Source organism: Muntiacus reevesi, chromosome 12 (assembly GCF_963930625.1).
Source record: "Muntiacus reevesi chromosome 12, mMunRee1.1, whole genome shotgun sequence".
NCBI lineage: Eukaryota > Metazoa > Chordata > Mammalia > Artiodactyla > Cervidae > Muntiacus > Muntiacus reevesi.
In genome coordinates this window covers 46800428-46826492 of record NC_089260.1, presented here as the reverse complement: position 1 = coordinate 46826492, position 26065 = coordinate 46800428, and the positions used below count along the sequence as shown (strand labels likewise).

The 26065-nt window shown below is 40.7% G+C and overlaps 1 protein-coding gene across 4 annotated transcripts in view; it reads left to right on the top strand.

The window, feature by feature from the left end:
* Positions 1–26065, top strand: part of PREX2 (phosphatidylinositol-3,4,5-trisphosphate dependent Rac exchange factor 2) — a 303314-nt gene that overhangs the window by 161652 nt on the left and 115597 nt on the right. For 3 of the 4 annotated variants that reach the window (XM_065902847.1, XM_065902845.1, XM_065902848.1), the window contains 2 exons: positions 11874–12093; positions 12641–12848. In XM_065902847.1, the coding sequence (XP_065758919.1) occupies positions 11874–12093; positions 12641–12848 (428 nt within the window). The remainder of the gene's footprint in view (positions 1–11873; positions 12094–12640; positions 12849–26065) is intronic. The other variant, XM_065902846.1, reaches the window with a different exon arrangement.

Here is a 26065-nt window from a genome sequence, read left to right as displayed (position 1 = left end):
GAGACCTAGAGAATTAAATTGGGATTCTCAGGTGGTACAGTGGTAAAGAATCCAATGGCCAGTACAGGAGAAGCAGGAGATGTGGGTTCAATCCCCGGGTTGGAAAGATCCCCTGGAGGAGGAAATGGCGACCCACTCCAGTATTCTTGCCTGAAAATTCCATGGACAGAGGAGCCTGGCGGGCTGCGGGCCATGGTGTCTTGAAGAGTCAGACACAACTGAGCGTGCATGCCTGCATTCATGCAAAGAATTAAATTCCTTACTGGCAAGTATAGAGTTGGGATGTTAATCCAAACCACCTAATTCTGAAGTCAGATTTTAAAATGATATAGTAGTTGTTCTTTCCCTGTTCTCTCAACAGAGGGAAAAGCATCCTCAATCAGAAAGTACTTGGAACACAGGCTGTTTCCTTCATTAATTGAGCATATTAATTGAACACCTTTTATGTGTGAACCTGTTCTTGGTTCCAGGAATATGGCAGCAAAGATTCTTCCCTCATGATGTTTCCATTTGAGTGAGGGAGACAGCAATGAAGTAAATACATGTCTACAAAGGGGGAAAATAAACTATTGAAGAGAATTATGAGGACAGCCATGGTGGGAAGTACCAGTGTGGGAACTCTGAACTAGGTAGCTAGAGGAAGCATCCTTAGGAAAGCTTGTATTTAAATGACAAGTAGAGCTCTTTCTCCAAATGAGAGGAACAAGCCTCCAGCTATACAGAATAGCTGGTGTTCAGTTGCCAAGTTGTGTCCAGCTCTTCATGACCCCATGGACTGCAGCATAATCAGGCCTCCCTGTCCCTCACCATCTCCTAAGATTCACCTATGTTCATGTCTTTTGAATCGGTGATGCCACCCAACCATTTCATCCTCTGTTGCCCTCATCTCATTCTGCCTTCAATCTTTCCCAGCATTAAAGTTTTTTCCAATGAGTCTGCTGTTCACCTCAGGTGGCCAAAGTATTGGAGCTTCAGCTTCAGCATCAGTCCTTTAGGCCTCAAAGCAGAAAGAAGGCCACGGTGTCAGGTGGAAAGAGATTAGTCCTAAGGGTGGAGGCTTCAGCAGGGACCAGCATGAGGTGCTGTGAAGTTCTATACCTTTCGGGACTTTGGATTTTCTTCTTACATCAACGAGAAGTTGGACGTTTTTAGATCTAAAGGTGGCTTCATTTAATGCAGGTTTTTAAAAGGTCATGCTGGGAATTTCGCTGGTGGTGCAGTAGTCAACCCTTTGCCTGCCAGTGTGGGGGTGTGGGTCCAATCCTTGGTCAGGGAGCTGAGACCCCACATGCCTCGTCACCCAAAAACCAAAACATAAAAGAGAAACAATATTGTAACATACTTAATAAAGATGGTATACATCACATCCAAAAAAAAAAAAGAGATGGTGCTGGCTCCCCTGTAGGAATAGATTGCAAGGTGCAGGTGTCTAGAGAGGTGTGTCCAGGTGAGTGATGGTGATGCCATGGACTGTGGTGAAGACAGAGGAGACAGAGAACACTTAGTGAATTTGACAATATACTTTAGAGACAGAGTAAATAAAAATGGATCTCCAAAACCTATCTTTTAATATATTTTAATTTTTTTTTCTATTTGTATCAATGGGAAGATAGCTAATTAAATTATTTTCCTCAAAGTAAGGCTGGTCGCATGGATATTTTGTGTGCGCATGTGTGTGTGAGAGTTTAACAGCCAATGAATGACCTAAAAGGAAGACTCCTCACCAGAAAGTGAATTAGCCAAAACGTTGATCTTGAACTTCTTGTCTGCAGAAGTGTGACTGAATACATCTCTGTTCTTTAAGCTAAAAAAAAAGAGCGAGAGAGAGACTAGTTGCTTAAAATTTGATGGTCATACTAGGAAATATTATTTATCCCAGTGTATATGAATATGACTTAACTGACTATGTTTGATATGGTAAATAAGAGATAAGCCCTTTTGTGTCCAGATACATCCACTTATTTTATTATAAAATAGGCAAATGTGTGAAAGAATACCCAAGGAATTTCAATCTTGGTTACCTCAGGTAGGAGAAAGAAAAGAGGACTCACTGTGTTTTTCTTTAAGGCCTTGCTATACTGTTTGGCTTGTTAAGTTGAATATATATTGATGTCATAATTTTATGAAGAAAAAATGATATTCAAGTATAACTGGCATATCTGTTCACCCTCTTTCCATGACTGCTGTTGACCCCTTTGAGTTTGAGAACGATTCCTTGAATATGCCTTGTGGAAGCCGAAGAACAGAAGATTTTCTTTTTACTTCTCCTGTCTCTTTGAGATGTGACAGTACTTTGAAGTTAAATTTAAAAGCTCTAAACAAATGCAAATTAGTAGTTCCCTTTTGAACACATTTTGAAAAGAGAGTCATTCTACTTCAGAGATGGATCTGTATAAAGTATGGTAGGGTTCAGGCAGATTCTGGTTATCAAACTTGTCACGGTTGTGTGTCTTGTTTTTCTACCTTTTTTTCAATTTCTTCCTATTTTCTCTCCATTCATTCAAACAACAAAAGCAGTAGAAGTAGCTTAAAGAAATATACATAAGGGAAGGTTAAAATATCTAGGTAAAAGCAAAACATTAGGATGAGGGTATATTACATAGGGTATTGATTCAGCTGCTTTAAGATGGGCCAAGACAACGTAGGCTTAAAGCAGAAAGTTTATTTCTCACTCTTGTGAAAGCCCAACCAATAGGAGTCCAGTGTTGGTGGGACTTGATGATCTTCTAGGGATCCTCCTATATTTTTGTTTTCTACTCTAGGATATTGCCCTCTTCCACAAAGCCAAAGTTGGCTCACCACCACCATATCTAAATGAATTCCCCTTAAACGGGGAAAGAGGAAGTAGAGAGTGAATTGCTTCCTTTTGAGGGCAGGACCCAGAAGTGGTACACACCATCCCTGTTTACATCCTGTTAGACTTTTAGTGCAAAGGAGGCTGGGACATGTAGTCTCAAACGGGGCATCCGTGTGCCAAATTAAGGCCTTCACTGGTGGCTCAGTGGTAGAGTCCTCCTGCAATGCAGAAGACTCGGGTTCAATCCCTGGATCAGGAGGATCCCCTGGAGGAGTTCATGGCAACCCACTTCCAGCATTCCTCTCTGCAGAATCCCATGGACAGAGGAGCCTGACAGGCTACAGTCCGTAGGATCACAAAGAGTCAGACATGACTAAAGTGACTTAGCACGCATGTGCCAAACTAAAGCTTAAGGAACTTTATTACTCAGAGAAAGAAGGAGAGAATGAATATTGAAGGAAAATGAGCAGGTAAATTTAGAGATAAAGCTGTATTAGAGGGTCTTCCTTGGTGGTGCAGTGGTTAAAACTTCATTGTCCAATGCAGGAGGTGCGAGTTTGATCCTTGACTGAGGATCTAAGGTTCCACATGTCTCAGGAACAAAAAGACAAACAACAAAAATCTCCCCATAAAACAGATGCAATGCTGTAGCAAATTCAATAAAGGCTTTAAAAATGATCACATCAAAAAAGATAATCTTAAAAAAAAAACAACTATTAGAAGACATGGTATAAAAATTTTTTATTAAAAAAAATTTTTTAAAAAAAGATGATATGCATTGTAAAAAAAAAAAGGAGAGAAAGAGATGGTCTAGATCATCAGAGAATAAAGGGTAAGTAGGTCCTAAGACTCTACTTACTCAAGTGGCATATTCTAATTGGCCTTCAGCTTCCTAATGTCTAAAATGAAAAGGGAACACTGTCTATTACAAATTTATCAGCATCTCTGTGGTATATACATAATTTCTTAAGCAGAACTTTTCTTGGATTGAGTTCTGAATGAAATCTCTCACCCTGAGTTTCACAGAGGCAACACCAGGAATGTCAGGGCAGTGCGCATAAACACAGCCCTGCAAAAGAAGCAGACACCCATTTTATGTGGCAGATATGTTTAATGCATTCCTTAATGGAATATCAGAGGTCAAAAAACTGAAGTCCACAAAAGCAAATTTGTTGCAGTATGAGACAGGCAGACTAGGAAATTACTTACTAAATGTGTATCTTTTGTGTAGGCAATGGGGCCTTAAGTCAATTATTTGAAGAAGACTGCCCTCCCCCACATACTGTCTACTTGAGAAGAGAGGTCAAAATACATGAAGCAATAATAATACTCATTAGCCTCCTCAGAGGTGTTGCCATAATGGTTGAATATGCTGGCATTCAGCACCGTGCTCTACATGATAATCCTTCCTGCAGTTATGGAGCCCACAACAGTTTATAGGAGCCCACAACAGTTTATAGGAGCGCACAACAGTTTATAACAGTTGATATCAGGCAATGTGTACCATAGTTTGGGCTTCCTGGTGGGTCAGTGTTAAAGAATCCTCCTACCAATGCAGAAGACGCAGGAGACACAGGTTTGATCCCTGGGTTGGGAAGATTCCCCTGGAGAAGGAAATGGCAATCCACTCCAGTATTCTTGCCTGGAAAAAGCCCATGGACAGAGGAGCCTGGCGGGCTATAGTCCATGGAGTTGCAAGTCAGACACGACTTAGCAACTAAACAACAACAACAAAACATATTTTGCAGTTTGCCTGTGTTGTGTAATCTTACCAACACAGTGGTATGAGACACATTTCCTTGATGAAGTGACTGAAGGTCAGAGTGGTCAGCTAACTTGCCCAAAGGCACACAGCTGGGAACAGCAGTGGAATTTGAACCTTGTTCTCTTTTATTCTAAAACTGCTTGTTTACCTGGAGTTGTTACTGTGCTATACAGCTGCTATCGGTTCTGCCTGCAAATGAGTGCGTGCTCAGTTGCTTAGCTGTGTCCCGCTCTTTGCAACCCCACAGACTGTAGCCCAGGAGGCTCCTCTGTCCATGGAATTTTTTTTTTTTTTTGTCCATGGAATTTTCCTAGCAAGAATACTGGAGTGGATTGCCATTTGTCCTCCAGGGCATCTTCCTGACCCAGGGATAGAACCTCTGTCTCTTACCTCTCCGGCATTGCAGGCAGATGCTTTATTGCAGAGCCACCGGGGAACTGCAAGGGCAATAGCATTTCAGTAAAGGAGAAATCCTTTCAGATTGATGCTAGCTGCTGTCAGTTGGAAAGATGTGTCAGATTGATTTGATATCTCTCTCTGCTTCGCTTTCAAGTAAAGAGAGATGATATAAGCAAAGGCAAAGACTTAGAAATGAGACTGATCTTATTGAGGAAGAGTTGACAGACTGCCTGGGCCAGAAAGGAGGATTTGAGTTGGATGCAATTAAAAAGGAACCTGACAAAAATCTGATTTTTCCAGTGATGTTTCAAAGTGACATAATGATGAGATTTGTTTGTAAGATGTCCATATTGATGGTGATTTGGGCTTGTAGAAGCCTTGGGGATGGAGAGAAAAGATTAGTTCAAGCTATGTGTAGGACGGACAAAAAAGATCCGTTCAGGCTATGTGCTGAGTTGTTTATGACAATAAAGAAGGTGTTATTTTTGGTTTCTAAGAGCCTGGTTTGAGATAAAATGAGAGGTGTATATGGGCTTTCCTGCTGACGCAGACAGTAAAGACGGGCACCCCTGGTGGCTCTGTTGGTAACGAATCTGCCTGCAGTGCAGGAGACCTGGGTTCAGTCCCTGAGTTGGGAAGATCCCCTGGAGAAGGAAATGACAACCCACTCCAGTATTCTTGCCTGGAGAATTCCATGAACAGAGGAGCCTGGTGGGCTACAATCTATGGGTCACAAAGAGTCAGACGCGACTTAACGAGTTAACTGAACTGATGAGGGGTGTGTGTTGTAGGGGATGAGAAGCAGAAAGTATAGGAGTTTCCCCCCAAAGTGGTTGATTCTCAGAAACATCCTGGCATGTGAGAAGCATCTTCCATTTCCTCAGGAGTAAGTGGGTGCTTGGGAGCCTTTTAAAGCAGAAATGGACAGGATACTGGGCGGTGAATTCAAGTGATAAAAAGAATGTCACTGAAGTGTGAAAGCTTCTGAATGTACATTACTGCTGTTTGAGCCTCGAAGTAGCCATGTGTGCTGAATACTCTTATCATCCTGCTTTTTTCCTCAGAGAGATTAAGAATTGAGTTTTCGTCACCTATTTGGCAGGCAGCCAACCAGATATCAGTCCGATGGAGTACTGTCTCACTTACTTTTATTTTTAATTTAGGAACTAGGACTTCAGTGCTTTAAAAGCAATTCCTTCTTAAATTAAAAGCAAATCATCATCACTTCTTGACCCTAAATCTACTTAGAATCATTCAGTTCAATCAGTCGATCAGTTGTGTCCGGCTCTTTGCGACCCCATGAACTGCAGCATGCCAGGCCTCCCTGTCCATCACCAGCTCCTGGAGTTTATCCGGACTCATGTCCATTGAGTCGGCGATGTCATCCAACCATCTCATCCTCTGTCATCGCCTTCTCCTCCTGCCCTCAATCTTTCCCAGCATCAGGGTCTTTTCCAATGAGTCAGCTTTTTGCGGCAGGTGGCAGAAGTATTGGAGTTTCAGCTTCAATGTCAGTCCTTCCAGTGAACGTCTAGGACTGATCTCCTTTAGGATGGACTTGTTAGATCTCCTTGCAGTCCAAGGGACTCGCAAGAGTCTTCTCCAACACCACAGTTCAAAAGCATCAATTCTTTGACTCTCAGCTTTCCTTATAGTCCAACTCTCACATCTATACATGACTACTGGAAAAACCATAGCCATGACTAGATGGACCTTTGCTGGCAAAGTAATGTCTCTGGTTTTTAATATGCTGTCTAGTTTGGCCATCACTTTCCTTCCAAGGAATAAGCGTCTTTTAATTTCATGGCTGAAATCACCATCTGCAGTGATTTTGGAAACCCCCAAAATAAAGTCAGCCACTGTTTCCACTGTTTCTGCATCTAATTGCCATGAGGTGATGGACCGGATGCCATGATCTTAGTTTGCTTAATGTTGAACTTTAAGCCAACTTTTTCACTCTCCTCTTTCACTTTCATCAAGAGGCTCTTTAGTTCTTCTTCACTTTCTGCCATAAGGCTGGTGTCATCTGCATATCTGAGGTTGTTGATATTTCTTCTGGCAATCTTGATTCCAGCTTGTGCTTGTTCCAGCCCAGCATTTTTTCAGGATGTACTCTGCATATAAGTTAAATAAGCAAGGCGACAATATACAGCCTTGATGTACTCCTTTTCCTATTTGGAACCAGTCTATTGTTCCATGTCCAGTTCTAACTGTTGCTTCCTGACCTGCATACAGGTTTCTCAAGAGGCAGGTCAGGTGTTCTGGTATTCCCATCTCTTTCAGAATTTTCCACAGTTTATTGTGATCCACACAGTCAAAGGCTTTGGCATAGTCAATAAAGCTGAAATAGATGTTTTTCTGGAACTTTCTTGCTTTTTCGATGATCCAGCGAATGTTGGCAATTTGATCTCTGGTTCCTCTGCCTTTTCTAAAACCAGCTTGAACATCTGGAACTTCACCATTCATGTATTGCTGAAGCCTGGCTTGGAGGATTTTGAGCATTACTTTACTAGCGTGTGAGATGAGTGCAATTGTGCAGTATTTTGAGCATTCTTTGGCGTTGCCTTTCTTTGGGATTAGAATGCAAACTGACCTTTTCCAGTCCTGTGGCCACTGCTGAGTTTTCCAAATTTGCTGACATATTGAGTGCAGCACTTTCAAGCATCATCTTTTAGGATTTGAAATAGCTTAACTGGAATTCCATCACCTCCACTAGCTTTGTTTGTAGTGATGCTTCCTAAGGCCCACTTGACTTTGCATTCCAGGATGTCTGGCTCTAGGTTGGTGTCTTTGTAATGAAGTAGAGAAACAAGGTTAACTATAAAATATTTCAAAAATCTTTTTACTTTGAATAAAATGTTCATACCTAAGGTAATAATCTGTCATGGAAAGTAAGCTCCATCTTTGTATCAAATGTGTGTCAACAGAAACTGTAGCATTTGGGAGTATATATTTTTAATTTTCACATATGTACTTTTAAACTGTTGTTATTTGTTGTTTAGTTGCTATGTTGTCTGACTCTTTGTGACCACATGGACTGCAGTCTGCCAGGCTCCTCTGTCAATGGCATTTCCTAGGGAAGAATACTGGAGTGCGCTGGTTGCCATTTCCTTCTCCAGGGGATCTTCCCAACCCAGGGATCAAACCCTCATCTCCTACATTGGCAGGCAGATTCTTTATCACTGATCCACCAGGGAAGCCCAAACTCTTATTAGCAACCCATTTTTCTCCAGAATAAAAGCTTCAAACAGCCTTCTTTCAATAAAATAAAATGTATCCTTAGAAATTAAAATCTCAAAGAGGCTGACTTTCCCTTATTGCTTTGACTCAAAGTTTTAGGTTTTAAAAATAGAAACAGGTTGATATTTTTACAGTTTCCATTGCCATGCTGCTGGCATCAAATTTGAGTTTTTGGCCAGTGGTACAGGTCACAGATGTTCAGACCTTGCTGGGGACCCGAATGAACCCTAAGCTGGCCTTTAATCCCAATGGGGCAGGAAGTGTGGGTGATGGATACAGATGCAAAACTGTTCGCTGTGTGGAGGAACGCGCTCACTCTCTATTGGCCTGAGAACTTTTAAAAATTCTGTATTCCCTCTCCTGTTTCCAAATAATTCCATAATTGGGCTTATTTTTGGCAATGGGACTACTTCTTCCATATATTTAATGAGCTTTCAACAGATAGTTCCTGTTTACACAAAAATACTATCTGTAGGGGCAGGAGTTGTATCTTCTAGGACAACCCAGAATCATGCATAGATGCTTCTGTTTGTGTTTTTATATGAGTGAATAGTTGATTAAAATGAAAGAAGGAGCGAGAAGGCTAACTGCCTATCACAGTGGATGCTGTGACATAATGAAATTGATCTCCGTGCTTTTGTGTGTGCCTTGGGAGCCTGATCTAAGGTGTTTATCCTGCGACTACAATGGGAAAGAACTTCTGAGTGAAAGTTTGCATCTGGCCTTAAATTCTGGATCTTTCAGAGATAAATCAGTTTCTTTAGTTAATAAAGAGAGAGTAATAGATCTCTCTTCACTAGAGATTTGCATGCATGAAGTCACTTCAGCTGTGTCCAACTCTTCGAAACCCTATGAACCATAGTTGGCGAGTCTCTTCTGTCTATAGGCTTCTCCAGGTAAGAAGACTGGAGTGGGTTGCCTTGCCCCCTCCAGGGGATCTTCCCAACCCAGGGATCAAAGACATGTGTCTTACATCTACCTACATTGGCAGGCAGGTTCTTTACTGCTAATGCCACCTGAGAAGCCCTACTACAGGTTCACTAGAGATTAATAGATTGATTAATTCTCAGGACTTCCCTGGTTGTCCAGTAGCTGAAACTCCAGGTTCCCAATACAGGGGGCCCAGGTTTGATCTCTGGTCAGAGAACTAGATCCCACATGCTGCAACTAAGAGTTCGTGTGCCACAACTTAAAAAAAAAAAGATCTGCATGCCTCAACAAAAGATTCCACATGCTGCAACTAACAGACCTGGCACAGCCAAATAAATAAATAAATATTTTAAAAATAGATTAAGAATTCTCTAAATGCCTTTCTGTCTTTGTGTTTAGGCTATTTTCACTATACTGTGCTGTCCTTAGTCGCTCAGTCATGTCCAGCTCTTTGTGACCCCATGGACTATAGCCAGGCTCCTCTGTCCATGGAATTCTCCAGTCAAGAAGACTGGAGTGGGTTGCCTTGCCCTCTTCCAGGGGTTCTTCCCAACCAAGGGATTGAACCCAGGTCTCCTGCATTGCAGATGGATTCTTTACCATCCGAGCCCCCAGGGAAGCCCAAGAATACTGGAGTGGGTAGCCTATCCCGTCTCTAGGGAACCTTCCCGACCCAGGAATTGAACCAGGGTCTCCTGCATTGCGGGGGTATTCTTTACCAGCTGAGATACCAGGGAAGTCCCATTTTTTTTTTTTTTTTACTGTATATCATTAGCAGGTATGTTAATAATTTGTTAATAGATTCCTGCATTTTAGTTCAGTTTCATTCAGACTCCTACTCTGTGCTGGCACTTTGCTGAGCTTCATAGCTTCTGACGTATGATTTGAAAGCATAGTTTAGTATATACATAAGATAGATCATATTCTAATAGTGAGCTTATAAGAGGTGATTTTTGATGTCACATCTTTATTCTTGAATTTAACCTAGAAAAGTTGCTAAGTCCATTTCCTCCTCCAGAGGGTCTTCCTGACCCAGGGATTGAACTCTTGTCTCTTACGTCTCCTGCATTGGCAGGTGGGTTCTTTACCACTAGCACCACCTGAGAAGCCCTTCAGTTTTGGGATGCTGTAGCCTGGTGGCCCAGATGGTAAAGAATCTGCCTGCAATGGGTCCAACCTGGATTCGATCCCTGGGTTGGGAAGATCCCCTGGAGGAGGAAATAGCAACCCATTTCAGCGTTCTTGCCTGGAGAATCCCCATGGACAGAGGAGCCTGATGGGCTACTGTCCGTGGGGTCATAGAGTCGGACACGACTGAGTGATGAAGCACACACGCAACTGAAACGTAGGGAGCTGGTGGTTCTCGGTCCTGCTTCTGAAACTATAATCTCCTTCATCTCTATGTGATGCTTGATTGTGGGACACAAGACAGATGTCAGCATCACCCTCGTGGAGTTCACATCTGCTCAGGGAGAGGGAAAGAAGAAAGCTATTCATAATTGTAGGGGGGAGTTACAGAGTGCTGTAACCTAACACCTAACACCAGGAAAATTGAACTTAGACTGGCACTCAAGGAACATCTCTTGACAATTTCACAGAACTTGAAAGTGCATAGCAATAAGTTTGGAAATGAAGGAAGAATATTCTAGTGACATTAAACGGTTTGTACCAGGATCTCCAGAGAGTAGACGGCGTGGGAGAAGAGCTAAGTGCAAGCCAGAGGAGCAAAGGGAAGAGAGCTTGAGATAGATAACCTGGGTATGGATCAGACTTTAGGTGGCATGTAGACCATGGCGGGCTTCCCAGGTGGTGCTAGTGGTAAAGAACCTGCCTGTCAATGTAGGAGACATAAGCCAATTGAACCTGCCAATGTGAGTTCTGTTCCTGGGTTGGGAACATGCCCTGGAGGAAGGCATGGCAACCCATTCCAGTATTCTTGCCTGGAGAATCCTATAGACAGAAAAGCCTGGTGGGCTATAGTTCATAGAGTCGCAAATAGTCGGAGTGGACTGAATGACTTAGCACACACATAAACCATGGCGTGTCTAGACCATGGATGGATTGCAGAGTTTTAAGTCGTTGAGTGGCTATCTGAGGAAGCTGTGTGAATTCCTTGAGCATCACTTTATTCTCAGTGGCGTAGAAGCAGAGTCCACACCAGTCTTCAGGCTGATGCTGACCCAAGGCTCTGCAGGGATTGGTAGAAACCATGGACGGTACAGCCTGTTCTGCCTCAAGGGTACCACCACAGATCTTTGCTCTCTAGCCTGTTCACAGGCTCAGGTCTGGGTCAGCTTTCTCACAGTGTTTGGAATAATCCTTCTTCTTCTACCCTTGACCTGACAGCTACTCTATTCTGACAGCTTGCCTCACTTTAAATATTGTGTCCCTATCTTGGTGTCCTAGGACACCGATTCGATTTCTCTGACTCTCAGCTGCTAGGAGCCTGTGGATTTGAGTCCTAGTAAGTGGTATTGATCACTTAAATTCATTTCTTTTACCGCTTAGCTTGCAGTCAGAGTTTCAAAGGCATCCATTGCATTTGCTGCCTCTGTGGCTTGGCTTTTCTAAGAATGTGTGGGTTTTAAAGTAATGACTTAATTTCTAACAGCTTATAATTTATTTCACCCATTCCAGTTGACATGACTTAATTTTCTTATGACTTTGCTGTGGATGACAGGAGTGAAATGTTTGGTTATCACAGCACGTTTAACTGCTTTCTCTTTCTTCTTTCATTTACAGTTTTCTCGTGTACTAAAGAATAGAGCCTGGCCCACCTTTAAACAGGCCAAGTCTAGAATCTCCCCTCTGCACAGTAGTGACTTCTGCCCCACCAACTGCCATGTCAATGTGATGGAAGTTTCTTATCCCAAAACATCAACATCCCTGGGGAGTGCGTTTGGCGTTCAGTTGGATAGTAGGAAGCATAATTCTCAAGATAAAGAAAATAAATCTGAACAAGGTAGGTTAGCTTTTTAAACTTTATCAAATTATGACAAGTAACTTAGGCAGTCATAGCTATTCCCACATCCCTGGAATTGGATAGATTCCTGGCATGTCAGCAAGTCTAAACTAAAGGATTCCTCACTCTAGTCATTTGGATAATTATGCATAAGTGTTTGTAGGATGAAAGTGGACTTACGCATTTTGTATTACTTTTCCTTCAAAAAGAATGATTGTTTTTGACTTCCTTATATGTCTGATAAGCACAGCTCATCTTGCTGTGAAATCTCTCATCTGAAATGGCCCTGTAACTGTGAGAAAAATAAAAGAGGAACAGCTGCAAGAAAAGCAGAGTACCATCCCATGCCATCAGAGTGGGCCATGGTATTGAATTGTATCCTAATTTTGAATCTCAACTCCCTGTAAGCTTTAATTCTTGAATTAAATTTAGCATTGAATTGGCATTTTATTTTTTGTAAGGTTGGGCATCTAAAATGGGTTGCACTGGATTGCTACTGTAAGCTAAAGGTAATAGTTGTTACTCTAGAATGATTTTAACTCCTCAGGAAAGCTAAGCCCTATGGTGTACATTCAACATACGATCACAACCATGGCGGCCCCTTCAGGTCTGTCTCTGGGACAGCAAGATGGACATGGTCTCCGGTATTTGTTGAAAGAAGAAGACTTAGAAACCCAGGATATCTATCAGAAACTTCTGGGCAAACTTCAGACTGCACTGAAAGAGGTGGAGATGTGTGTTTGTCAAATAGATGAGTAAGTATTTTATTTACTGAACTTTTAAATGTTCCTGATAAAATAGCTGTAGGAAATGGGACTCTTGAACATCCATTATTCTTTGTAGTGTTTGAAAATATAGGAATTTTTGCTGACCATTTAGGTCCTCTTTATTCCATCACCTTAAAAACGATGTAATTGTTGTTCAAACAATATCAGTCGCTAAGTGGTGTCTGACTCTTTGTGACCCCATCAACTGCAGCATGCCAGGCCCCCTGTCCCTCACTATCTCACAGAGTTTGCCCAAGTTCATGTCCATTGAATCAAAGCATGTTAATTCTGTTGACCCAAGTTTTAAGGAAGCATTTAGTACCAGAGAATAACGGACCACCTTACCTGTCTCTTGAGAAGTCTGTATGCAGGTCAAGAAGCAACAGTTAGAACTGGACATGGAACAATAGACTGGTTCCAAATCAGAAAGGAGTACATCAAGGCTGCATATTGTCACCCTGCTTATTTAACTTACATGCAGAGAACATCATGCGAAATGCCGGGCTGGATGAAGCACAAGCTTGAATCGAGATTGCTGGGAGAAACATCAATAGCCTCAGATATGCAGATGACACCACCCTTATGGCAGAAAGCAAGGAAGAACTAAAGAGCCTCTTGATGAAAGTGAAAGAGGAGAGTGAAAAATTTGACTTAATGGCAAACAAAGCAACTGACAAAGAATTAATCTCAAAAATATACAGGCAGCTCATGCAGCTCAATACCAGAAAAATAAATGACCCAATCAAAAATTGGGCCGAAGAACTAAACAGACATTTCTCCGAAGAAGACATACAGATGGCTAATAGACACATGAAAAGATGCTCATCATCACTCATTATCAGAGAAATGCAAATCAAAACCACAATGAGGTACCATTTCATGCCAGTCAGAATGGCTGCGATCCAAAAGTCTACAAGCAATAAATGCTGGAGAGGGTGTGGAGAAAAGGGAACCCTCTTACACTGTTGGTAGGAATGCAAACTAGTACAGCCACTATGGAGAAGAGTGTGGAGATTCCTTAAAATACTGGAAATAGAACCGCCATATGACCCAGCAATCCCACTCCTGGGCATACACACCAAGGAAACCAGAATTGAAAGAGACACGTGTACCCCAATGTTCATCGCAGCACTGTTTACAATAGCCAGGACATGGAAGCAACCTAGATGTCCATTGGCAGACAAATGGATAAGAAAGCTGTGGTGCATATACACAATGGAATATTGCTCAGCTATTATAAAATAAACACATTTGAATCAGTTCTAAAGAGGTAGTTGAAACTGAAGCCTATTATACAGAGTGAAGTAAGTCAGAAAGAAAAACACTGATACAGTATATTAACGCTTACGTATGGAATTTAGAAAGATGGTAACAATGACCCTATATGCGAGACAGCAAATGAGACACAGATGTAAAGAGTCGACTTTTGGACTCTGTGGGAGAAGGTGAGGGTGGGATGATCTGAGGGAATAGCATTGAAACACGTGTATTACCATATGTGAAATAGATGACCGGTCCAAGTTCGATGCATGAAATAGGGCACTCAAAGCCAGTGCACTGGGACAACCCAGAGGGATGGGATGGGGAGGGAGGTGGGAGGGGGGCTTAGGATGGGGGACACATGTTTACCCATGGCTGATTCATGTCTACATATGGCAAAAACCACTACAGTGTTGTAATTAGCCTCCAAATAAAATAAATAAATTAAAAAAAAAAACTCAACCTTCAGAAAACTTAGATCATGGCACCTAGTCCAATCACTTCATGGCAAATAGACGGGGAAACAATAGGAACAGTGAGAGATTTTATTTTGGGGGCTCCAAAATCATTGCATATGGTGACTGCAGCCATGAAATTAAAAGATGCTTGCTGTTTGGAAGAAAAGCTATGATCAACCTAGGTAGCATATTAAAAAGCCAGAGATATTACTTTGCAAACAGAGGTCCGTCTCGTCAAAGCTATGGTTTTTCCAGTAGGCATGTATGGATGTGAGAGCTGGACTATAAAGAAAGCTGAGGGCCGAAGAATTGATGTTTTTGAACTGTGGTGTTGGAGAAGACTCTTGAGAGTCCCTTGGACTGCAAGGAGATCCAACCAGTCTATCCTAAAGAAATCAGTCCTGAATATTCATTGGAAGAACTGATGCCGAAGCTGACACTCCAATACTTTGGCCACCTGATATGAAGAACTGACTCACTAGAAAAGACTCTGATACTGGGAACAATTGAAGGCAAGAGGAGAAGGGGACAATAGAGGATGAGATGGTTGGATGGCATCACTGACTCGATGGACATGAGTTTTAGTAAGCTCTGGGAGTTGGTGGTGGACAGGGAGGCCTGGTGTGCTGCAGTCCATGGGATCGCAGAGTCAGCACAACTGAGCGACTGAACTGCACTTAGTACCAGAGAAGAGAACAATAAAATTCACACAGAAAACGCTGAGTTTCTGTGTGCAAATGTTCGATTGAACAATATGATTGGAAGAGTGTGAACTGTGTATAAGGAATCACTTGTATCTGTTACAGAGAGGAACACAGTATTTGGTGGATAGGCACTCGATAGATATTATGAAAAAATGTAAAATATACTGAATCCTTAACATGTTAAATGAGTAAAAACAAAAGTCTGTAACCCTAGGAATGACCTACACCTGTTTTTCTCTTCTGATTGAATTATTGGTTTACTGAGGAATTATCCAAATCTCTGTGCCAGTAATTTCGAATTTTTTTTTTTAAATTAACAACAAAGAAGAGGAAAGAGTTGAATAATATTCTTCCAAAGAGGTCAACCCTGATTCCCATTCCAGAATTTGATGGTTGGAGAACTGCCTGAATTCTGTAGGAAGGTTGGCTATGTCATGGGTGTGATTATGAGCACATCTAGTCTAGGAAATACAGGATTTTATGAGTTCGCCTCCTCGTGTATAGAATGGGGTGATTAATAACAAGTTGTTGATTTATGGTGAAAATTATAAAAATCAAAGAGCAATCAGCTTAGTGCTTGACATGCTTGCTTATCATTTAGGAGCCTGAAATTGTTGAATATATCCTAATGGGTAGAATCTGAAAACTCCATCAGGATCCTTTTCCTCTTTTTATTGTACTCTCTATGGAGTTGCAGATTTAGATTGGTATCAAATGTGTATTACTTCGTTCACACACATCTTCCCTACTTCCATGGATAATTCACATTTGAGTTAAAATATTTAGAACTTACTCTAAGGCTCTGTTATAATTAGACTAATGAAATTTTAACTGACACTTTCTCTTGCCCTACACATCTTTGAAATTTAGAGATGAAAATCACCATATTAGATGCATCATAATTCTAAGATTATCTCTTTATTTATTAAAAATTTTTTTTAAATTATGTATTTTTGGCTGTGCTCTGTCTTCATTGCTGTGTGTGCAGGCTTTCTCTAGTTGTGGCAAGGTGAGCAGGCATTAGTCTCTTATTGTGGAGCACAGGCTCAGCTGCTCTGCCCCAAGTGGAATCTTCCCAGACCAGGGATCAAACCTGTGTCCTCTGCATTGGCAGGTGGATTCTTAACCACTGGTCCACCAGGGAGGTCCTAAAATTGTATTTTAATAGTTACTATTTACTGTGCTATTGCTTTGTGACATTTTTATGAGTTAATTTAGAAATGAAATTCTGTTTTCCTTTGTCTAACACACTAATTTTTAAAATTACTTTTATCACTTGGTATATTGTGACCATGGCATTTATAGACAAGTTAAACAGTTTTGAGATTACTGAGAGAACAGGTGGTTATTTTTAAGCAATTATATGATATTTGGAATTATTTTAGAATGACAGTGTGACAGAGAAGTTAATATTTTAGGACATTATATTTTTCCTAATAAATTGATTTTATTATTAATATATATGTTATACTCTATTTTAGAAGCCAGTATTAAAGTTCAGGAGGAACACTTTTTATTAATAAGGCAATAGATAGTAGCATTGAATCATGTATCTGAGATCTCAAAGGGATTTTAGGAGAGCATCTGGACCAATCCCACACTTCCAGTTAAACCAAGAGTTATTACTCCTCCTTTTCAGAGGAGTCCTTTGTCAATGGCAGGATTATTGATTTTCCTGAGTGAATGCTGCCTTGTAGACTGGATTTCTAATGCACTGACTACCCAGCACTCCCTGACAGTTGTCCAGACTTTGTCATCTTTGTTAATTTATTGACTTTTTTTACAAGTTCAGCTAAAGTAGATACACTTTCAAGAAAATGGTTAGAGCCAAGGGGGCTTCCTGTACTTGGTTTAAAATGCTTATATATTTGAAGCACTAATTTCTGAAAGAGGGTTAAGCTATTTTTATTAACTAAACTACCAAAAATGCTTACCTATTTTTACTTGTTATTCTAAAAACCTTCACCAACTGTGCATGTTTACTAGGAAAGTGAAGTGAAATGAGCCAGTGATATGAGAAACTTCCTTGGTCTTGTTTGTGTGCACCATATAATTTAATTCTAAATATAAATATGTTCACCATAATTCAGTGTGTAACCTAATTGCTTTAAAATAGTTCAGTTATCCAAGTGCATGGGGTCCCCCATTGCCTCATTTAGAGATGCCGCAGTGGAGCTTGACAAATCATTTAAAAAGCTAGCTACCAGACAATTTTCTCACCATGTAGAAATTATTCTCTGCATAGTGAGGAAGCAGATCTCAGATGCTCTGCCAAGTTTTTAAGAGAATTAAAACCTCAAAGCATCTCACTGCTTGCCTTTCTAGAAGTCATTCATTCCTGTGAAAGGGCCTGGTGCTGAGCCTGTCTAATCATGAAATCTGGTTTTCCTGTCTCTTGGGAACATGTCTTTTGGCATGACGTGTAGACATTCCTCTAAATCCTCCTGCCTTGTTCAGATCCAAAGATAGAACTAGAGACAGATTTGCTGTCTAGTAACAGGAAGTAAGGTGATGGTATGAATTTCATCAAGACTTGGTGATTCCTGTTCCATTTTGGGAAGCTAATGAAAGGTTGTTGCTGAACCACGAAAGATGCCGGGATTCTTGGCCTCCGGAAGAGAAGAATTCAATCTGGGGCCAGAGACGAGGCTTGCTTGCTCAGAGCATTTGTGTAGTAAAGTTTTATTAAAGTTTAAAAGAGATAGAGAAAGCTTCTGACACATACATCAGAAGGGGGCAGAAAGAGTGCCCCCCTTGCTAGTGTTAGCAATGGAGGTGTATACCTTTTAATTAGTTATTACAATGAATCAAACTGTCTCAAGTTAGTGAAAATTTTACCAGACCCACTCCCACAATTTACATTTTAGGATAACAAGTTTAGAATTTAACAATAGAAAGATCCTCCAGACCCACTCCCATAATACATTCTAAGATATCAGGATTAGTCAGAAGGTTTTCAGGAAGGAGAAACTGTCCTCCGGCCAGATACATTGTTGTTGTATAATCCCTAGTACAGAGTTTAAACTGAGTTGTGTACTTGACTAAGACTAAGGGATGTAGGGGAGATTCCCTGGTGGCTCAGAAAGAATGTAGAGGAAAAAAAACATTTGTCCTTTTCTCCTCCTTGAGAATTCCAGACCCATATCTCCACTTGGAGAACCCCAGACCCCTTTCTCCTCCTTGGGGACCCTGGTCTTATCAATCTGCCTAGGAATTGACTCTCTCACTAAGTACTTTTGCCCTTTAATGGGCTATTTTCCAGTTAATGACACTTAGGTACTATGGACATAAGTAAAGGGAAAAATATTTCGTGGCGAGTCCAAATATTTGACGGGGTTTTAAATTTCAAACTTTGTGTATTCTTACAGGAAGAAAATGTATAAAGAGTATTGAGCACTGGTGAAGATACAAAATTTGAGAACAGACTTCATTTTCCAAGTGTCTGAGGCCCCATAGTTGAGTGATGAACAAAACACATTATTTAGGACAGTTAGCGACCTAGAGATTACAGATAGGAATGTCAAGGCTAGTGACTGAATTATCTTTTAGGTTTTCCCAAGCATTTTGCTGGTTAATGTAAAAAAGTAGTAGACACAGTTTCATAAAAGCTAATGTGTGTTAGCTCACTGGTCACAGTTATATGATTAAGTGAAGTGAAAGTCGCTCAGTCGTGTCTGACTCTTTGCGATCCCATGTACAGTATAGTCCATGGAATTATCCAGGCCAGAATACTCAAGTGGGTAGCCTTTCCCTTCTTCAGGGGATCTTCTCAACCCAAGGATCGAACCTAGGCCTCCTGCATTGCAGGCGGATTCTTTACCAACGGAACTATCAGGGAAGCCTGATATATAGGGAAGTTATATGAAATAGCAACCCACTGCAGTGTTCTTGCCTGGAAAATCCAATGGACTGAGGAGCCTGGTAGGTCCATGGGTTCGCAAAGAGTTGGACACAACCGAGCGACTTAAACAAAAACTATGACTACAGGTAATGATTTCTTCTCACAGTCTGTCTGTGAGTTGGATTATGAAACACTGGGCTGTATCACAGACTCCTCAAACTTAAATTTGTTTCTGAACCTCATATCTCCTTTGACCTACTTAAATCTACTTTGACCCCTCCCTCATCAAGATCATCCCCCTTCTCAGGAAAGTATTCTGCATCCCTTCCATTTGTGAAGCCAGAGTCTAGGTATCATCTGTGGTTCGTTTCTTTCCTTTCGCTTCACCTCCAGCACCTTATCAGGTTCTGTCAGTTGTACCTGAGAACCTGTCCACCCCGTCACCTTACACTGGGTAACCATCGTCCCCCCCCTAGTACTTGGTATAGAACTTTCCAGCTGTGTCTCTCCATCTGGTACATTCCACATTAGGCAGATGCCAGAGGAATCTGTATAGGTGATTTTGCTGTTTGCCTAAAACCACTTAATGACACTGAAGGGCAAGTAGAAGAATCGGAGATGCGTTACTGTGGCCTGCACATCCCAATGTGACTTGTCCCCGACCTCCCCCCGCCCTGCCCCGCAAAAAAAACCAAGCTTATTTCCCTGAGCTCCTGTTGCATTAGCCTCTTTCTGGTCCCAGAACATGATGCACTTCTGCCTGGGCAGCCCTGCTTCTAAAGCCAGTGTGCCTCACCTTCCAGGCACTCAAGTGTTAGGCTGGTGGCCAATCTGTGGAGAGATGGTGCCTTCTTGCGTGTGTGTGTGTGTGTGTGTGTGTGTGTGTGTGTGTGTGTGTGTGTGTGTGTGTGTGCGTGTGCGCATGTGCATGGTGCTAAGGCGCTTCAGTCATATCTGTCTTTGACCCCATGCATTGTAGCCTGCCAGGTTCCTCTGTCCATGGAATTTTCCAGGCCAGAAAACTGGAGTGGGTTGCCATGCCCTCCTCCAGGGGAATCTTCCCAGCCCAGAGATCAAACCTGTGTCTCTTACGTCCCCTGCCTTGGTAGAAGGATTTTTACCGCTCACACTACCTGGGAAGCCCTAGGTGCAATCTACCACATACAAAAATCTTTATGCATCAGGAGCATTAGGTGCAGATTGACCAGAAATGATGCTCAGCTCAGGATGTTCATTCAGAATCAATGGACCCATCAGCTGTCAGAGAGAGCTTAACACTGTATAGGAGCAAAGTAAAGGAAAATGTATCTGTGAGCATAAATATTGAACTTTAGCCTCTATTATTGCTTTTAAGAATCTAGAAATTTTGTAAGAAAAAAACAAAACAAAACCCAGTGTCAAAAACACTGTTTTTCTATCACTGTGTTTGGTAGCCTAACAAGTGTTCCCACAGGATCAGTACAATCAAGACTACAACTGTTTAAAATGGAAAGCAAATATGTGAACATAATTTGCAGAGCTTTGAAAAAAGTGTTTATACTGAGACCCATGACTTCTCATTTAAAAGATGTTTAAAGCACAGAGGACTCCTCGCAGAATGAGAACTCTGTCAACTCTTCCCTCTTTGGTATTCAAGGTTCATCTGTCTGGCAGTGTGCAGTTTGGGTAATTGGAGTTAATCTAATGCTTTAACCTTTCGGGTGGAGGGAGTGAAGAAGTGTACAATCTATCTTACGAGACATGAAAGTATCTTTCCAAATAGAAAAATTGTCTTTAAAATAATTCATAGCTTCACAGAGCCCTGAGCAATCTAATACAACTTCCTGATTCTCCCAAGTGTCTAAAAACTATAAAATGCCAAAATATTATTTAGATACCATCTCACAGTGAGACTATTTGAAGTTGCAGCCCCAGCTTCCATCCTTTTTTTTTTTTTTTTTTTTTTAATTTTCTCCTTCCTGTTTGTAGCCGTGTGATATACTATATGGGCTTCCCAGGTGGTACGGTGGTCAAGAATCTGCTCGCCAATGCAGGAGATGTGGGTTCAATCCCTGTGTCAGGAAGATCCCCTGGTGGAAGAAATGGCAACCTGCTCCAGTATTCTTGCCTGGAAAATTCCATGGACAGAGGTGCCTGGTAGGCTACAGTCCACGGGGTCGCAAAGAGTCGGACACGACTAGTGATTCAGCATCATTGTCCTCACACTATATACTATATAGTTTATTTGGTTATTGTTTGTTCCTTCCCAGTAAAACTTAAGCTTCAGGAAGGCAGGGAGTTTTGTTTTGTAAAATGCTGTATTCACAGCCCCAAGGACAGTGCATGGTACAATAAATGTAATTAATTCATTAGTGAAATCACTTAATAAATATTTGCTCAGTGCACAACGTTAGGCTTGACATTATGGGGCATAAATAAGAAGTGTAAGATCTTTTCATCATCTTGAACTAAAATAAATATGACGTTGCTATGGAAAAATGGGTGTCAAGATAACGTGCAAATGTACTGTTGGTTAGAACAGCATGTCATTGGTATTTGGTAAAAGAAAAGATGATTACTGGCTGCAGAAACCGTGTCCAGGTCCTTTGTTCAATTACGGTTTAATTTGTTTTGCAATTTTCATAGCACATCGTTTGATAGTAAGGACTAATTCCATCATTGTGTCATTTTGAGTTAGACAGTTTAAGAAGTGATTTACAGCTGAACATTCAAGTTTAGCCTGGCGGAATCAGTTATGTTGTTGTTATTTCTTTGCTGAGTCGTGTCCAACTCTTTGCAACCCCTTAAACTGTAGCCCACCAAGCTTCTTTATCCAAAGGATTCTCCAGGCAAGAATACTGGAGTGGGTTGCCATTTCCTTCTCCAGGTGATCTTCCCAACCCAGGGATCAAACCTGAATCTCCTTCATTGCCAGGTAGATTCTTTAGTGCCAAGCCACAACTCAGAGTCCAAATCTAGTTTAATTCCAGTTCAGAGTCTCACAGTGTGTTTTAGCTTTGAAATTCCAGTGGAAGAGCTTTTCCTTTGGGCAAATTCACGACTGTTTCGTAATGAGTGGATTGTGGATGCCCTTGAGGTAGCAGCCCCTGCTGCCTCCTGTCCTCATCTTGTGTGTGACTGTATTTAGCATCTTTGGGTCACAATGGCAGGACTCTATTTACATGAGCATGAGAAGGGTTTGCCCACAAGACATTCTCTCTGAGGAATAGAGAAAGCCTGGAGGAAACCCAAAGCAGAGGGAGATGGGTAGATGGGTTTTTATTGTCTAAAGGTAAGTCAGTGAGGAGATTTTGCCCATTTAGTGTTTGTTTTTTTTTTTTTTTTTCCATTATCTCCTGCATTGGCAGGTGGATACTTTATTTTTATTTATTTATTTATTTTTTTAATATTATTTTATTAGTTGGAGGCCAATCACTTTACAACATTTCAGTGGGTTTTGTCATACATTGACATGAATCAGCCATATAGTTACACGTATTCCCCATCCCGATCCCCCCTCCCACCTCCCTCCCCACCCGACTCCTCAGGGTCCTCCCAGTGCACCAGGCCCGAGCACCTGACTCATGTATCCCACCTGGGCTGGTGGTCCGTTTCACCATAGATAATATACATGCTGTTCTTTCAAAACATCCCACCCTCACGTTCTCCCCCAGAGTTCAAAAGTCTGTTCTGTACTTCTGTGTCTCTTTTTCTGTTTTGCATATAGGGTTATCGCCACCATCTATCTAAATTCCGTATATATGTGTTAGTATACTGTAATGTTCTTTATCTTTCTGGCTTACTTCACTCTGTATAATGGGCTCCAGTTTCATCCATCTCATTAGAACTGATTCAAATGAATTCTTTTTAACGGCTGAGTAATATTCCATGGTGTATATGTACCACAGCTTCCTTATCCATTCATCTGCTGATGGGCATCTGGGTTGCTTCCATGTCCTGGCTATTATAAACAGTGCTGCAATGAACATTGGGGTGCACGTGTCTCTTTCAGATCTGGATTCCTCAGTGTGTATGCCTAGAAGTGGTATTGCTGGGTCATATGGCAGTTCTATTTCCAGTTTTTTAAGAAATCTCCACACTGTTTTCCATAGTGGCTGTACTAGTTTGCATTCCCACCAACAGTGTAAGAGGGTTCCCTTTTCTCCACACCCTCTCCAGCATTTATTGCTTGTAGACTTTTGGATAGCAGCCATCCTGACTGGCGTGTAATGGTACCTCATTGTGGTTTTGATTTGCATTTCTCTGATGATGAGTGATGTTGAGCATCTTTTCATGTGTTTGTTAGCCATCTGTATGTCTTCTTTGGAGAAATGTCTGTTTAGTTCTTTGGCCCATTTTTTGATTGGGTCGTTTATTTTTCTGGAATTGAGCTTCAGGAGTTGCTTGTATATTTTTGAGATTAATCCTTTGTCTGTTTCCTCATTTGTTATTATTTTCTCCCAATCTGAGGGCTGTCTTTTCACCTTACTTATAGTTTCCTTTGTTGTGCAAAAGCTTTTAATTTTCATTAGGTCCCATTTGTTTATTTTTGCTTTTATTTCCAATATTCTGGGAGGTGGGTCATAGAAGATCTTGCTGTGATTTATGTCGGAGAGTGTTTTGCCTATGTTCTCCTCTAGGAGTTTTATAGTTTCTGGTCTTACATTTAGATCTTTAATCCATTTTGAGTTTATTTTTGTGTATGGTGTTAGAAAGTGTTCTAGTTTCATTCTTTTACAAGTGGTTGACCAGTTTTCCCAGCACCACTTGTTAAAGAGATTGTCTTTTTTCCATTGTATATCCTTGCCTCCTTTGTCAAAGATGAGGTGTCCATAGGTTCGTGGATTTATCTCTGGGCTTTCTATTCTATTCCATTGATCTATATTTCTGTCTTTGTGCCAGTACCATACTGTCTTGATGACTGTGGCTTTGTAGTAGAGTCTGAAGTCAGGCAGGGTGATTCCTCCAGTTCCATTCTTCTTTCTCAAGATTACTTTGGCTATTTGAGGTTTTTTGTATTTCCATACAAATTGTGAAATTATTTGTTCTAGTTCTGTGAAAAATACCGTTGGTAACTTGATAGGGATTGCATTGAATCTATAGATTGCTTTGGGTAGAATAGCCATTTTGATAATATTGATTCTTCCAATCCATGAGCACGGTATGTTTCTCCATCTGTTTGTGTCCTCTTTGATTTCTTTCATCAGTGTTTTATAGTTTTCTATGTATAGGTCTTTTGTTTCTTTAGGTAGATATACTCCTAAGTATTTTATTCTTTTTGTTGCAATGGTGAATGGTATTGTTTCCTTAATTTCTCTTTCTGTTTTTTCATTGTTAGTGTATAGGAATGCAAGGGATTTCTGTGTGTTAATTTTATATCCTGCAACTTTACTATATTCATTGATTAGCTCTAGTAATTTTCTGGAAGAGTCTTTAGGGTTTTCTATGTAGAGGATCATGTCATCTGCAAACAGCGAGAGTTTCACTTCTTCTTTTTCTATCTGGATTCCTTTTATGTCTTTTTCTGCTCTGATTGCTGTGGCCAAAACTTCCAACACTATGTTGAATAGTAGTGATGAGAGTGGGCATCCTTGTCTTGTTCCTGATTTCAGAGGAAATGCTTTCAATTTTTCACCATTGAGGGTGATGCTTGCTGTGGGTTTGTCATATATAGCTTTTATTATGTTGAGGTATGTTCCTTCTATTCCTGCTTTCTGGAGAGTTTTAATCATAAATGAGTGTTGAATTTTGTCAAAGGCTTTCTCTGCATCTATTGAGATAATCATATGGTTTTTATCTTTCAATTTGTTAATGTGGTGTATTACGTTGATTGATTTGCGGATATTAAAGAATCCTTGCATTCCTGGGATAAAGCCCACTTGGTCATGGTGTATGATTTTTTTAATATGTTGTTGGATTCTGTTTGCTAGAATTTTGTTAAGGATTTTTGCATCTATGTTCATCAGTGATATTGGCCTGTAGTTTTCTTTTTTTGTGGCATCTTTGTCTGGTTTTGGAATTAGGGTGATGGTGGCCTCATAGAATGAGTTTGGAAGTTTACCTTCTTCTGCAATTTTCTGGAAGAGTTTGAGTAAGACAGGTGTTAGCTCTTCTCTAAATTTTTGGTAGAATTCAGCTGTGAAGCCATCTGGTCCTGGGCTTTTGTTTGCTGGAAGATTTCTGATTACAGTTTCGATTTCCTTGCTTGTGATGACTCTGTTAAGATCTTCTATTTCTTCCTGGTTCAGTTTTGGAAAGTTATACTTTTCTAAGAATTTGTCCATTTCATCCAAGTTGTCCATTTTATTGGCATAGAGCTGCTGGTAGTAGTCTCTTATGATCCTTTGGATTTCAGTGTTGTCTGTTGTGATCTCACCCTTTTCATTTCTTATTTTGTTAATTTGGTTCTTCTCTCTTTGTTTCTTAATGAGTCTTGCTAATGGCTTGTCAATTTTGTTTATTTTTTCAAAAAACCAGCTTTTAGCTTTGTTGATTTTTGCTATGGTCTCTTTAGTTTCTTTCGCATTTATTTCTGCCCTAATTTTTAAGATTTCTTTCCTTCTGCTAACCCTGGGGTTCTTCATTTCTTCCTTCTCTAATTGCTTTAGGTGTAGAGTTAGGTTATTTATTTGGCTTTTTTCTTGTTTCTTGATGTGTGCCTGTAATGCTATGAACCTTCCCCTTAGCACTGCTTTTACAGTGTCCCATAGGTTTTGGGTTGTTGTGTTTTCATTTTCATTTATTTCTATACATACTTTGATTTCTTTTTTGATTTCTTCTATGATTTGTTGGTTATTCAGAAGCGTGTTATTTAGCCTCCATATGTTTGAATTTTTAACAATTTTTTTCCTGTAATTGAGATCTAATCTTACTGCACTGTGGTCAGAAAAGATGACTGGAATGATTTCAATTTTTTTGAATTTTCCAAGACCAGATTTATGGCCCAGGATGTGATCTATTCTG